At 53.0% G+C, this 15,540-nt stretch overlaps 1 protein-coding gene across 8 annotated transcripts in view; it reads right to left on the bottom strand.

Annotated features, from left to right (window-relative positions):
• Positions 1-15,540, bottom strand: part of MARK2 (microtubule affinity regulating kinase 2) — a 118,085-nt gene that overhangs the window by 14,455 nt on the left and 88,090 nt on the right. For all 8 annotated transcript variants that reach the window (XM_081174061.1, XM_081174060.1, XM_081174054.1 and 5 more), the window contains exons 6-13: positions 14,498-14,568; positions 14,139-14,195; positions 13,761-13,997; positions 13,205-13,324; positions 3,844-3,943; positions 3,493-3,605; positions 1,841-1,973; positions 782-960 (exon numbers count right to left, since the gene is read on the bottom strand). In XM_081174061.1, the coding sequence (XP_081030187.1) occupies positions 782-960; positions 1,841-1,973; positions 3,493-3,605; positions 3,844-3,943; positions 13,205-13,324; positions 13,761-13,997; positions 14,139-14,195; positions 14,498-14,568 (1,010 nt within the window). The remainder of the gene's footprint in view (positions 1-781; positions 961-1,840; positions 1,974-3,492; positions 3,606-3,843; positions 3,944-13,204; positions 13,325-13,760; positions 13,998-14,138; positions 14,196-14,497; positions 14,569-15,540) is intronic.

The following is a 15,540-nucleotide window of genomic DNA, read 5'->3' as shown; positions in this document are numbered from 1 at the left end:
GTAGAGGAAGCTGCCTTACACAAGAGAGACGCGTAGGGGTCCATCAAGCTAAGTGTTTCTCAAACTTGGGTCTCTAGCTGTTTTTGGACTACAATTCCCATCATCACTAGATAGCAAGACCAGTGGTCAGGGAAGATGGGAATTGTAGTCCAAAGGCAGCTGGAGACCCAAGTTTGGAAAAGACTGATCTAGCTCAATATATTGTCTACTCTGTCAGCAGCTCTCAAGAAGCTGCAAGGGAGGCAGGGGATCTTTCCCAAGCCTACCTGGAGATACCAGGGATTGAACCTGGGACCTTCTGCATGCAGTACATATGTTCTACCACTGATTGGCCCTTCCCCCCAAACAGGAGGTCACCTTATATTGAGAATGACCTACAGAGGTCCATATAGCTCAGTATTGTCTACAGTTCTCCAGAGTTTCAGACCAGGAGTCATTCCCAGTTCTGCTCGGAGATGCTGTACTTTTCCCAAACTTTAATTCTGCACCCCCCTTTTTTGCAGTCTTCCAATCCTCAAATTCCTCCTCTAAACTCTCAGAAGCATGCCCTGGTTCCCTTCACCCCCGCTGACAGCTGAACAGAACCTCCGTGTTCAGAGGCAGGATGCCTTTGAGGGCCAGCTCCTGGGAAGCAGCTCCTCATGTGCCATAATGGCACGTTCTCCCCCCCGCTGCAGCAACCCTCTGACCCGGAAGCTCAGCTCCCTGAGTCCTAAACATGCAGAGGCCACAACGGGATAAGAGTCCCTCCCCACCCGCTCCAGAGCAAGAAAGGACTGACTGTGGAAGGTGTGGGGGTGCTCTTCTTCCTCTCGAGGCTGGGCAGGGGGCTGGCAGGCACTTTCACCGTGCTGCTGGCCTTGTTGCGCCCAGCCTCCCGCTCCTCTTCGGGCCGCTTGTTCTCTGCGTTGGCTGCCTGTGTTTTCTTGGAGTACGAGGAGGATGTTGGGATGGTGGGTACTATGGTGGGAAGAAGAGAGGGCCAGGGAGTGGGGGGAGAAGAGAGAAGAAGAGTCAGCGTGGCAAGGTCTGGTGTGAGGAAGGGATACCCAGCAAGGGGAAGCTTGTGTTTTCTGGGCAGCACCCTGTTTCACAAGTGTGGAAGGAAGGAAGGAAGGAAGGAAGGAAGGAAGGAAGGAAGGAAGGAAGGAAGGAAGGACTCTTCTAAGGAGTCAATGAGCAACTGGAAAATTCCCTGCACCCCAATGCGAGGAGAGGGAGATTAAAAACCGTCAGGAGTTTTAAATAACCTGCATGGCTGCAGTCATGAGCTACATAAAGCAGGAGGGAAAATATAATCGTGTAATTAAAAACACACACACAAACATCCCAGTTTAGTTTTCCAGCTCTCCTTTCTGGATCTCGGAATCTTAGTCCCCGCAGTGCCTGGTGAATGTTGTAAAATAGCCCGTATGGATGCACATTCCCCATCTCACATCAAAAAATTTATGCCTCCTTGTTGAATAGGCAGACCCAGTCAGATGAGCAGAGTAGTAACAGTAGTAGTAGTAGAAGTAGCAGTAGTAATAATTGCAATACAGTGGAACGTCAGGTTTCGAACATCTCTGTTGAAGAACGCTTCGGAACTTGAACGCCAAAAACCCAGAAGTAGCTGCTTCCGTTTTCGAACATGCCTCAGAAGATGAACTTCTGAGGCAGCTTCCGTATTGATTTTTCCGTTTTCAGGCTTCTGTTTTAAGTTTTCGAACATTTCGGAATTCAAACGTTCTTCCGGAACCGATTACGTTTGAAAACCAAGGTTCCACTGTAATGGCAGGGAAGCCTCACTGTGCCCCCCCCCCCCCCGAGCAAGAAATGTGGTGGTGGTGGGATGACTCACCCTGGTCGCTTAAGCGGCGTTGCTTGGGGTTGGCTGATACACTGCGCTGTACCTTGTGCGACGGGGAGGGGGCGGTGCTGTTGGCAAGTTCGGGTTGGGTCCGTGGCTTCAGGGTAATGCTATCGTTGTCAAGCTGGAAGAGAGCAGGCAGGAGCACGAGGGCGGGGGAGAAGAGGCTCACTCAGTGGGTGAAGCTCTGACCAGGGCATTCCATTCATGTAATCATTTATTTATATCAGAGATGAAGAACGTACACACATTATTTATATGATCTCTACTCTTGGCTGAGGAAGAGGAGAATAGGAGTTCTTAACAGTTGCTGCTGGAGGGTGAAAATAGAAATTGGGGTGTGTTTGTGAACATTCTGAGATACAAAGCGCAGTCCCTCCTTGAGCCAAACTGCAGCCTGCCCACCACCCTGCCCTGCTCAACAGCCAAATGATGTGACAGAGCAGATTACACCATTTCAGGCTCAAGGAAGAGATACGTATTTTGGAGGATCCTCTGTGCTAAAAAAAACAACAAAAAATCCTAGGAGAAAGATCCTAACCCAGCCTGCTCACTTTGTGATACTTTTTTTAAAAAAACGAAGATCACTGCGAGCAAAAATTTAAGGGGCATTTGAAAAAAGCCATCACCCAACTGCAGACTGAAATAGTGCAGTTCATTCTGCATCAGGTGTGGGGAACCTCCGGCCCTCCAGAGGTTGCTGAACTACAACTCTCATCAGCCCTAGCCATTGGCCATGCTCACTGGTGCTGAGGCAAGTTGCAGTTCTGCAACCTCTGGAGGGCCAGAGGTTCCCCCAATCAGGTGTGTTCATGACAATATATCTAATTTCAGATGGTCTCCAGTAGTATTAAGCTTGCTCTTAAATTCTGTTCAACTGGTACCACAAACAGCGCTACAATATAGGTTTCAGATGCAAAGCCACTGGAAGTCTGCACACCTCAACAGACGAGGTTGCCATAAACTCCAACAACAAGCCTCTTCGTGGTTCAATGGGTTAGGGCTTTTGGCTGTTAACCAGAAGGTTGGTGGTTTGAGCCCATCCAGGGATGGCTGTGGGCAGGATTCCTGCATTGCAGGGGGTTGGTTTAGATGACTCTCAGGGCCCCTTCCAATGCTACGATTCTATGATTCTAAGCAATCAACAGGGGAGGCAGGCATCTAGTAGAGACTGGTTTATCAGGGCGACTGGGGCACCACCCACCAACCTTAGCCTGCCCACAGCCAGCCTGCTCTTGGATGCCTTCCTACCTACAACCAGTTCAGGTGGTCCCCCTGCCTGCTGACTTCCTCCTCCTTGGTCTCGATGCTGTCCTTGCGGGACTCGGCAGGGAGGAGGAGGAGGATGGTGAACAAAGTAGAATTTGACGGCTCCGCCAGTCACTGACTCCGCCTCCACCTCCTGTTGACCTCTCTACCTTCCGCCCTGCAGGTCCCAGGGGACACCAACCTCTGCCGCAGACACCCAAAGGGACAGATTCAGAATTGTGCTTTTGCACTTGGAAGTTTCATGCCAGTGTGTTTCCACTGATGGAGCTTCAATGGGGAAGTGCTACCGCTGAAGACATGCGAACACCCAGATGTTTGCAGCTCAGTCCCTCAAACGGAAGCCACATACGCACACAAACAGACAAGGAACTCACCTCTGAATTTTTGTATCCTAGCAGCAGATATGTAGCCATGACTTCGTTATACTTCTGGCTGACTAAGGAGTCCTGGATTTCCTCCCGGGTATATCCCATGGATATCATGAGCTCTGCAGGACAACGGAAGGGAGCACGCACACACAGGGAAAGGAGAGAGACGGTCAGAGCGCCTTGAAGGGTGAATAAATAAATAAAACCGTGTTTAAAAGATGCATGGAGGGAGGGAGGGAAATATGTGGGTGGCCCTGCAGGGAAACGATAGCCAAGCGCTTGCCCGGGAAGATCTTGCGCAGCAGCAAGTCACCATTGCAGGGCCACCCAATCACCCGCCCCGCCTCAGTGACACACCTGTCCGCCGGGGATCCTTGTAGTCGGGCAGAGGCTCCACGTAAGGCTTCAGTTCATCGTCCTCGTGACCCACATTCATCCAGCGGTCTTTCATGATTTGCTATGGAGAGGGGAAGGGGAAACGTTGGCTCAGTATGCGTGGGGTGGCGGTGACAATAGCGCAGAGGAGTGCTTTCTTCCTTTTTAATGTTTCGGCGAGGATGGTCCCAGTTGCGTAGCTGGAAGAGTTTCCTATTGGAAAACTGGAACCACTTGCGCAAAACGCAGGCTCTGCACACACCTCTCTCCCCAATGTTCACAGCCAGCTCCCAACTGTGAGGAGATCTGGCCCACCTCTCCCTCTCTCCGCAAGTCTGGGTAATGCAATCCATGTCGCCACCCAAGCCCATGATTAATTCGTGAAAGACCATGGCAAGCTCTCCAAGCTAGTGTACATAATAAAACTGCAAATAACTAAAAAAAAATATCGATGAAAACATGTAAGCATGAAATAATTATAATTAGAAATAAAAATCAGATAGGCTTTTATGAATATAGGTAACTGTCAGGGGTTCAGAAGCAGAGACGCAGAGAAGGGAGGAGACAGAGAGCGAGGGGGAGGAATACGAAGGAAAGATGAGTGGGGATGACGAACCGAGATCGCCGAGCTTATCCAGTGAGTCCGAGGATTCCCAGAAGGGAGCGCCAGCAGTCAGAGCAAGGGGGGAAAGCAGGGGGACAACCCAGGAAGAAGGGTCCAGAGAGGAATCAGAGAGCAGCAGTTGGAGATCGGGACCCACGTACCCAGACGGGAACAGCGGGGAGAAAGGGGACCAGATATCGGGTTCCGGAGGCTTTCAGAAGGAGGGAGGGCATGAGTCAGGAGTAGTCACGCCCACCTCGGGGAGCGACGAAACGATCAAGAGGAAGGTTGAGAGTTGGGCGCGCGCGCCAAGTTCAAATGTAGCGGAAGCTGGCGCAGTAAGCAGCCCAGAGAGTGAACCAGGTCCCAAAGCCCGCCGCAAGGAGGCGGAAGGGTCAGGGGGGTCCGCGTCAGAAGAGAGTAGGAAAAAGGAGACCCCGGGGGGCAGAAGGACCCAGAGACGGAGGGAAAGGCGCAGGAGGTGGAGCAAGGCTAGGGTATTAAGCTGGTGTGCTAGAGGCGGAGACTCAGACGGGTCTTCGCCGGTCTGACCTAGAAGAAGTAGGGCTGCATATTGCAGTTTGGAAATGGAAGCTGTAATCCAATAAAGACTCTTTTAACCTGAACGCTGGCTAACGTGGTCCTATGTGAGCTGGGACTGAGTGGCAGCCCTGACAGTAAGACCCGTCTCATTTAAGCTTCGGACACCTGATACCTCGCAGCGGAGGCAGAAGCAGCGAGAGGAGGAAATTGGTGTTTGGGAGCGAGCTCACAACGGTTGGCAGAGATGACGGAAGCAGAGAAAATTTCAGCGCTGCAACAGGCAGTGACCCAATTGAACGCGGAGGTACAGGCATCCAAGAAAAGGGAGGAGGATGCGGCAGCCGCCTACAGAGATCTCCACGCCAGGTTTGAAGCATTGGTTAAGCATGGGCAGCCAGGACCCAGACCGGAGGGGGTTGGGTTGGCACGGAGAGCAGGAGGGCTTGTGGCTCACTTCGATGGGAATTTACAACAGTACCCCAATTTTCGAGCAGACGTAATGTGCGCACTGCAACTGCTGGCGAAAGACTTTAGGGATGAGGAAGAGAAAGTGGGATTTATACTATCCCATTTGCATGGGGATGCTAAAGCGTGGCTACGCAATTTGTGGAGGGATAAAGATCTGGCACTTCAGAATGCAGATGCCTTTATCAAAGCGATGGATGCGTGCTTTTTATCTACCATTGACGTGGATATTGCCCGACGGGAGATTCATGGACTGAAACAAGGGAGGGCGAGCGTACGCCAGTATCACGCCCGCTTTTTTGCGCTGGTCAGTGCCTTGGAATGGGACCGGGATTCGCCCCCAGTCAGAGACCTATTCTGGGAGGGTTTAAGCAGTGCTGTTAAAGACGAAATTGCGAGGGGGGAGAGGCCCCGGAGCACGCAGGAGGTGGTCCAAAGGGCGCTGACTGTGGGGGTGAGGCTGGAAGAACGTCCGTGGTGCAGAGACGAAGGACGTGGAGGGCGCGAAGCAGCGAGAAGTTTCTCTTTCGTTCCCAGGGACGCTACGCGTGCGCAATCTACACCTCCGCCAGGAGGGGGAGTGGAACCTATGGAGGTGGGAGGAGCCAGGGCTCAGTCAGCTACCAGAGCCCCTGCACCGGCGGCAGTCAAGACTAAACCTCCTAGAGGGACCAGGAAGTGTTATATATGCGACAGCTCTCAACACTTGGCGAAAGAGTGTCCCCAGAGGAGCTCCAAGCACACTGCAGCCTCCGCAACGGTGAAAGCGGCCACGCAACACAGCGAACACCAGCAGGGAAACGACGATGTCTGGCTGGAGACAGAGGCACTGGGGCCCAGCCAGACGCATCACTGAAGCAGTCCCCAGCGATCTTGCAACCCACAGACCCCCTCCCACCCAAACCAGTAGTGCAACTCACAGCATCTCTCCAGCTGCCCGATGGCGTCACTATCGAAGTCCCGCTTTCTGTGGATTCTGGAAGCAACGCAGACTTTATAGCACAGAATTTTGTGGAGCAGCACGCTATACAGCTATTACCGGCCACTCTGCCCCTGCAAGTCGTCACAGTGGATGGCAGAGAGTTGCTGGGGGGGCAGGTGGTGAAGCAAACGCCGCCAATGGTGATGCGCCTTGGCAACCACAGGGAAGTCATCAGTTTTAACGTCACACGACTGTCGGACACACCCATTGTGTTGGGCATGAGTTGGCTGGACAGGCACAGTCCGACACTGGCTTGGTACCAGCGACAGCTGATCTTCGGCTCCTCTTACTGCGCAGAACACTGCATCCTGCCCGGACAGGAGGGAGAGGAGGAGGAATCACAACTGCAGTTGGGAACGTTGCAAGCAGTCCCCCACAAATACGCAGACTTTCTGGAGGTCTTCTGCGAGAAGGAGGCAGACAAGTTACCACCGCACAGGCAATATGACTGCAAGATTGACCTCCTACCAGGGGCGACGCTACCGAAGGGGAAGCTGTATTCCATGTCTGAGGATGAACTACAGGAACTCAAACAGTTCATAGATCACAATTTGGAGCGCGGTTTCATCCGGGAGTCCAGGGCAGTAGGGGGCAGTCCTGTTTTCTTTGTGAAGAAGAAGGACACGCCCCAAAAGAGGCTGGTGGTGGATTTTCGCCTCTTGAACAAGATGACCAAGCCCTCTGATTTCCCCATGCCCAGGATTGACGACCTACTGGCGACGGTGCGCAAGGGACGCGTGTTTACCAAGTTGGACCTGCGAGGGGCGTACAATCTCATCCGCATGAGGGAGGGCGATGAGTGGAAGACAGCCATGTTCACGCCTCTGGGCACCTACGAGTACAGAGTGATGCCGTTTGGATTGCAAAACGGTTCTCACTGTTTTCAAGCTTTCATGCATCATGTGTTGGCGGGACTCCTCTACAAGAAGTGCGTCTGCTTTCTGGATGACATCCTGATATTCTCCGAGTCGCAGCAAGCGCATGACCAAGACGTTCGGGAGGTGCTGGAGAGGTTGCAGCAGCATAGACTGTACGCCAAACTGGAGAAGTGCCAGTTCGACACGACGGAGGTGGATTTCTTGGGTTACAAGTTGTCGGACAAGGGGCTAGCCATGGACAGCGCCAAGGTGCGAGCGGTGTTGGATTGGAAGAGCCCGCGCAACCGGAAGGAGGTCCAGCGGTTTGTCGGCTTCGCCAACTTCTATCGCAAGTTTATCAAAGGGTTCGTGATGCAGACGGCGGCTATTACGGACACGCTAAGCTCCAAGAAAAAGAAATTCATCTGGACGGAGCAGGCAGAGCAGTCCTTTCAGGCACTCAAGCGTCTCTTCGCGTCGGAAGAGCAACTGCTGCATATCGACCCCAGCAGACCGATGCGGGTAGAGACAGACGCGTCCGATAGAGCAGTGGGAGCTGTCCTGCTGCAGAGGGACCCACAGGGGGTCTGGAGACCGGGAGCGTTCTACTCCAGAAAGCTCAGCAAGTCGGAGCAGAACTACACCATCTGGGACAGGGAGTTGCTTGCCATTCATGCAGCATTCAAAGCATGGAGGCACTTCCTGATCGGCGCCAAGCACACGGTGCAGGTCTGCACGGACCACAAGAATCTGGAGCACTGGCGCACGGCGAAGTTCCTGAACCAGAGGCAGATACGTTGGGCGGAGTTCTTTGCTGACTTCGATTTCCGAATAGAGTACGTCCCAGGCGACACCAACATCATGGCGGATGCACTGTCCCGAAAACCGCAATACCTCGAAGAGGCGACGCCAGCGGCAGCCATGCACATCTTCGCGCCAACAGCGTGGGCGTGCGCTTCAGCCACAGTAGACCTGGATGCGGTGCGGCGGGCGTTGCAGGACGACTCATTCGCGCAGGCGAAGATGGCCGAGGTGCACAAGGGCACGGCGAAGAGCGACGAGTTCCAGATACGGGACGGCTTGCTCTTACGTAAAGGGGCCATCTACGTGCCGGGAGATGAACTTCGCGCCAAGGTACTGCAGCAGTTGCACGACGCACCCACGGCCGGGCACTTTGGCACGGAAAAAACGGTGGAATTAGTCGCAAGGGACTTTTGGTGGCCCAGACTGAGAGGGGAAGTCGCGGACTACGTCGCGAGGTGCGACACCTGCCAGAGGGCCAAGCCGGTGCACAAACCACCGGCGGGACTGCTCGAACCGCTGCAAACGCCGTTTGAACCGTGGGAGAGGGTGGCCCTGGACTTTGTCACGGATCTACCCAGCTCGAGAGGCAAGACGGCTGTACTAGTGGTGGTGGACTTGTTCACCAAGATGGCACACTTCATACCGTGTGCGAAGGTGGCCACGGCAGAACAAACAGCCAAACTGTTCATAGATCACGTGTTCAAAGTGCACGGGCTGCCGCGGTCTATACTGTCCGACCGCGGTCGCCAGTTCATCTCGAATTTCTGGCAGAAGCTGATGGGCTTCCTGAACGTCAAAATCAACCTGACATCAGCGAGACACCCGCAGACCAACGGGCAAGCGGAGAGGGTCAATGCCATCATGCAGCAGTACCTGAGATGCTATGCCAATCAACAGCCTGCGACGTGGGTGGATTACCTGCCGCTCGCCGAGTTCGCCTACAACAACACGAAGCACGTGTCCACAGGGGTGACACCGTTCTTCGCCAACAATGGGAGGAATCCCAGAACCTTCCCGGGACTGGACAGAGTGGGGGAAGGGGAACCGCAGACGGCGGACGCTTTCGCGTCTGAGTTGCAGGAGGTCCACGATCAACTCCGACGGCAGCTGGAGCTAGCGAAGCACGCATACAAGGTGCAAGCGGACAAGCACAGGCGGGTTGGCGAAGAGATCCGAGTGGGAGACTGGGTCTGGTTGGCAGCCCACGCAGTGCCGACCAGATCGTTAGCCAAAAAGAAGTTGGGGCACAAGCAACTCGGTCCATACCAAGTCGAAGCGCAGATCAACCCAGTAGCTTTCAGGCTGGTGCTCCCGGAGGGTTCCAGGATGCATCCGGTGTTCCACAGGTCGGTGCTCACTCCCTACAGGACACCTCACAGGTTCCAGGAACCAGGAACAGCACCGAGTCCGTCTCAGGAGCGGTCGGAGGCGGGAAGATTGCCACAGCAGGACCCCATCAACGAAGTCACGGAGATTTTGGACTCCAGATGGGGGGAAGACGGAGTGGAATACCTCCTAGCCAGAGAGGGCACCCGGGCTAGTGCTAATAGCTGGGTGCCAGACTACGCTTTGGAGGAACCCCTGCTCAAGGACGAGTTTCATGCCCTTTTCCCACACAGACCCATGCCAGCAGGCTTCTTCGACGACTGGTTGTTCACGCCCACACTTTCCTCCAGCACGTTCCATGGCTTCGACTCGGACGGGGAGCCCGCACAGCGCACACATTCCCCAGAGGGGTCACCGGAGGGTTCGGCGTCCGACACCTCGTATTGGTGGGACGATCGGCCAGAGGAGCAGTGGCGCCGGAGGTGGCTGGAGATGCCAGGTCAAGCGACCGACGCAGAGACTGACATGGACGTGTGCGGGGAGGATCTCGGTTTCGAGCACGGCGGCACTGAAATGGAGGCGGAGCAGCTCACCGTTGACGAACGCGAGGAGGAAGACTCGGAGGTCTTCAGTTGGCGGCCAGCAACGAGGAGCGAACTGTATCCGGCATTCACTCCTGTGATGATGGAGCACCCTGCAACCACCCTTGAAAGTGGGGAGGGGGGAAGGGGGGGCTTCGAGGGGGGGATGGATGTCAGGGGTTCAGAAGCAGAGACGCAGAGAAGGGAGGAGACAGAGAGCGAGGGGGAGGAATACGAAGGAAAGATGAGTGGGGATGACGAACCGAGATCGCCGAGCTTATCCAGTGAGTCCGAGGATTCCCAGAAGGGAGCGCCAGCAGTCAGAGCAAGGGGGGAAAGCAGGGGGACAACCCAGGAAGAAGGGTCCAGAGAGGAATCAGAGAGCAGCAGTTGGAGATCGGGACCCACGTACCCAGACGGGAACAGCGGGGAGAAAGGGGACCAGATATCGGGTTCCGGAGGCTTTCAGAAGGAGGGAGGGCATGAGTCAGGAGTAGTCACGCCCACCTCGGGGAGCGACGAAACGATCAAGAGGAAGGTTGAGAGTTGGGCGCGCGCGCCAAGTTCAAATGTAGCGGAAGCTGGCGCAGTAAGCAGCCCAGAGAGTGAACCAGGTCCCAAAGCCCGCCGCAAGGAGGCGGAAGGGTCAGGGGGGTCCGCGTCAGAAGAGAGTAGGAAAAAGGAGACCCCGGGGGGCAGAAGGACCCAGAGACGGAGGGAAAGGCGCAGGAGGTGGAGCAAGGCTAGGGTATTAAGCTGGTGTGCTAGAGGCGGAGACTCAGACGGGTCTTCGCCGGTCTGACCTAGAAGAAGTAGGGCTGCATATTGCAGTTTGGAAATGGAAGCTGTAATCCAATAAAGACTCTTTTAACCTGAACGCTGGCTAACGTGGTCCTATGTGAGCTGGGACTGAGTGGCAGCCCTGACAGTAACTAAATTAGATGTCTGGTTAGGATTGCTAAAATTAAAAAAAAGGTTTCAGCGGCAACTGAATAAATATACAGCAAAGGTGTCTGCCTAATATCAATCTTCCTTTCTCTGCTTCTTCACTTTATCTGATGAGCTTTATGAATTGCTGTCTTTGTGGATTTTGATTTTTTTGGCTTTTTTATTATGCTGGGCTTTTTTGGCAGTTGTCTGATGTATTGTGCAGATTTGGATTTTCTTGGGCAATACCCAACTAAGTCAGACTCAGAGTAAACCCACTGAGTTAATGAAGTCCACTGATTTCAATGGGTCTACTCAAAGTATGACTGACAATAAATATTGCCCATTGTACATATACTCTATTGTTGCAAGTCACTCTTATTTGGGGTGGGGTGGGGATAGAGATTTTTATAATGAATGAATGAAATAGGTTATTTTATTCTATAAACAAGGTGTAGGCAAGCTTTGGCTCTCCATATGTCACTGAACTACAACTTCCATCACAGAGGTTCCCCACACCTGCTACACACAAACCAAACCAGGAAGAAAAACCATGCAATTTGCACCGTTGACTGGAAACCCCAGCTTGCTGCTCCAGTGATCTGCCAAGACCTTCTCCTTGCCTCTCGCATGAAATCAACACAGCACCCTCCCTCTGTGTATCACACAGAATGGAGGGTGTGTGTGTGTGTGTGTGTGTGTATTCATGCGTGTGTCTTGCCTTGTCTCCGCCCACACCCGAGCACAAACCCAACTGCCCCCCTTAATGCACTCTTCCCTGCACTTCCCCTTCTGCATCCCTGAAGCCCACAGTTAAAATTGTTGCTTGCAGGCAGAGAGCAGCAGGGGCCATGGCATTCCAGCACCAGACAGCAAGGAACTTCCCTCTCCTATTCAAGAGAATGGCTGGCGGGGCTTCTTAATTACTTGCCTACGCAGAAAGGCAGTTTCGGATGGCAGGGGGCACTACAGCACAGCCAGACAAAGGCAGGAGCCAACCGCTGGGAAATGAACCAGGCCCTCTTCACGCTAGCACTGGAGGCAAGGAAAACCGCCTTTTGGAAAATAAAACTAAAAACAAACAAGACCGCACACTGCTTGCAAGGACAGGGCTTTCCTACCAGCATGGACTTGGATACGCCTTCTAAAAACTGAGACAGCGCTGGCACAATTCTAAGACTTAAAAACCAAGGGCAAAACCTGGATGCAGAGTTGGTTAAGCAACTGCCCAAAATACACTTGCTTAACCAAATACTGTCAAAGGGTACATTCACACATTACGTTTTCCGTATTCACCGAAAGTGGTTTTGTTATTTTTGTTTCCAAGAGCGCAAACTGAAAAGCATTAACGGGTGAATGAAGCATAAGTATTTGGGAAAGGATCTCATCAGAGAGAGAAAGGGAGGGAATCTCTTAAAGGCATCCAAAGAAGGAAATCTTCACATACTTCTCAGAATTTTTTTTTATTTTGGGGGATGGGGTGGGGAGGCAGGGCAGGAGGGAATGGGTTCCATGAGCGGGGTCTAGCCAAAACTACTGACTTAAGGCAATGACAGCACATATTTTGCATTCAATAAGTCCTCTCATGTCCCTGGCATCCAAACCCTAGTGTTGTCCCAGGAGGACTGATTCAGATAGCTCACAAATCACCCCACTTGGGGGAGGGAGCCCTCAGCAACCCACTGCTGCACCATCTTGGCTCTCCCATCACCCTCAAACTCTAGGGATGAGTCCCTTGTAACATCTCTTGCTCAGCAGCTGCCCAGCAGCATGTGGCCATAGAATCGTGCCCCAATTCTAGATAGCTTTAATCGGAGTGGGGAACCACTAGAAGGCTGTGTCAGCCTTCTAAAGTTTTGGGATTGACTCTGGCCCTTTGCTGAGGCAGCATCTTCCATAGCTCAGTCAGCAGAGTCCACCGGGAGCTGCCCAGGGACCTGTCTTGCCCTGTATGGAAAACTGCTACCACTTCACCAGTGAGAACAAGCTAGGTCTCGGGTTTCATCCCTGGCAACTCTGGACAGAACTGGGAAAGACTGCTAGTCTGAAACCTTGGGAGAGGTTCTGCCAGTCTGTAGAGACAATACTGAACTTGACGGCTCAATGGTCCGCTTTGGAAGAAGGCACCTTCCTATGACTAGATGGCACGACAGCAGGAGCTCCAAAATGATGGGTGGTGTGGTATACGATTCCACAAGCGGATGCCGGCCTCCCTCCTGCCCAGCCCACCTGGTCCCCGGTCCTGTCTCCTCACCTCTAAAGTGCCTCTCTTGCTAGGGTTGAGGATGAGGAATTTTTTCAGCAGGTTCTCACAGTCCGTGGACATGTAGAAGGGGATCCGGTACTTCCCCCTCAAGACCCGTTCTCGCAGCTCCTGCAGAGGGAAAGAGGAGGGAATGAGCAGCAATTCCGCACGTAACTCAACTGCAGATGCAGGGGAGCCTTTGACCCTCCAGATGTTGCAGAACAACAATTCGCATCGGCTACAGCAAGCATGGCCAGTGACCAAGAGAGATAGCTCAGCAACATCTGGAGAGCAAAAGGCTCCCTATACCTGTTCTAAGGGAAGATGCCCTGATCCTAACATACACATGCACAGAAGGGAGTGGAGATACTGGAAGGCCCTGAAGCCTTTGGCCGGCTCTGGTCCATTGCCGAGGCAACTTCTTCCACAGCTCAGTCTGACTGACACAACTGGGAATCCACAGAGGTTGTTCCCTCAATACTGGGACAGCCAGCCTCAAGTCGCAATTGTGCTGCCAACCCCTTGAAGCTGTAAACCATCTCCTCACCCTCCACAACTCCCTTACCTTGAGGTTCTGCCCATCAAAGGGCAGGGAGCCGCTGACCAGTGTGTAAAGGATAACTCCTAGGCTCCAGACGTCCACCTCGGGGCCGTCGTACTTCTTGCCCTGGAAAAGCTCAGGGGCAGCGTACGGGGGGCTCCCGCAGAAGGTGTCCAGCTTGTTGCCAAACGTGAACTCGTTGCTGAAACCGAAGTCTGCAATTTTAATGTTCATGTCGGCATCTAAGAGCAGGTTCTCTGCCTGCAAAGGGAGGCAAAAGGCAAGTCAGGCTGGGGAAGCCAAGGGGCCAACAACACCACGTTTTACCTCCAACGGGAAATCCAGCATTTGCACAGGGTAAACACAGAGCTTTACAAGAGCATTTTCAGCATTTATACTCACCTTCAAGTCTCTATGTACAATGAATTTTTGGTGACAGTACTGCACAGCAGAAACTATCTGGAAGACAAGAAGACAGAGAGATCAGGGGGGAGGTTTGTGTTGCTTCATGACACACGCAATCCAGATGCAGTGCCCTTTAATCACAGTCCCCAGAAGTGTAGGAATCGATTTTCTGCAATGTATCCCCATATGCCTGTGGGCTGTGTGTGAATAATAGAACTGCTGGGGGGCGGGGGGTGGAATTACATGGATCTTCACTACAGAAAGCATCAAGCCCCACTTTCATATTTGCTGGGCAGCTGCTGGGGCCCTATAAACACTGTTTGCTTCCCGCAGTTCAAGGAGGGTGCAGCACCAACCTGTCGGAATTTTGCCCGTGCTTCTTTCTCTTTCATTCTTCCATGGGCTACTAAATAGTCGAACACCTCACCTGCAGGGGGCGCAAGAGGGAAGCATAATGTTACGTGGGAGTTCCGCTGAAAGTCTGACGCTGAGCTTGTGGGGGGGGGGTGTCAGAGGAAAGGACTTAGAACACTGCCCTCCATCCTGTGCCTCCTCCACCCCCATTTTTTGCCATCACTGAGAATAACAAAACTCAGGAGCAGATTCCACTTGGGCCTGGAGGAGCAGAGCACACCAGTCCAGCTGTACTTTTCAGAAGTCTCAGCCACTTCTCTCACCATAGCTCAGTAGTAGAACAAGACCCTGGATTCAATCCTAGTCATTGCCACGTGTGTGTGTGTGTGTGTGTGTGTGTGTGTGTGTGTGTGTGTGTTTCAAGGATCAGATAAGTGATGGGGAAGCCTCTGCTCTGTTACAGACCCTAGAGCAGGCATCCCCAAACTCGGCCCTCCAGCTGTTTTGGGACTACAACTCCCATCATCCCAATAATAATAATAATAATAATAATAATAATAATAATAATAATAATAATAATAATTTATTATTTATACCCCGCCCATCTGGCTGGGCCTCCCCAGCCACTCTGGGCGGCTTCCATAAAAACCAAATATACAATAAAATATCACACGTTAAAAACTTCCCTGAACAGGGCTGCCTTAAGATGTCTCCTGAATGTCAGGTAGTTGTTTATCGCTTTGACATCTGCTGGAAGGGCGTTCCACAGGGCGGGCGCCACTACCGAGAAGGCCCTCTGCCTGGTTCCCTGTAGCTTTGCTTCTCGCAATGAGGGAACCGCCAGAAGGCCCTCGGCGCTGGACCTCAGCGTCCGGGCAGAATGATGGGGGTGGAGACGCTCCTTCAGGTATACTGGACCGAGGCCGTTTAGGGCTTTAAAGGTCAGCACCAACACTTTGAATTGTGCTCGGAAACGTACTGGGAGCCAATGCAGGTCTTTCAAGACTGGTGTTATATGGTCTCGGCGGCCGCTCCCAGTCACCAG

Source organism: Podarcis bocagei (assembly GCF_964188305.1).
Source record: "Podarcis bocagei genome assembly, chromosome: 16".
Taxonomy (NCBI): Eukaryota; Metazoa; Chordata; class Lepidosauria; order Squamata; family Lacertidae; genus Podarcis; species Podarcis bocagei.
This window is presented reverse-complemented; position numbering and strand designations above follow the sequence as displayed.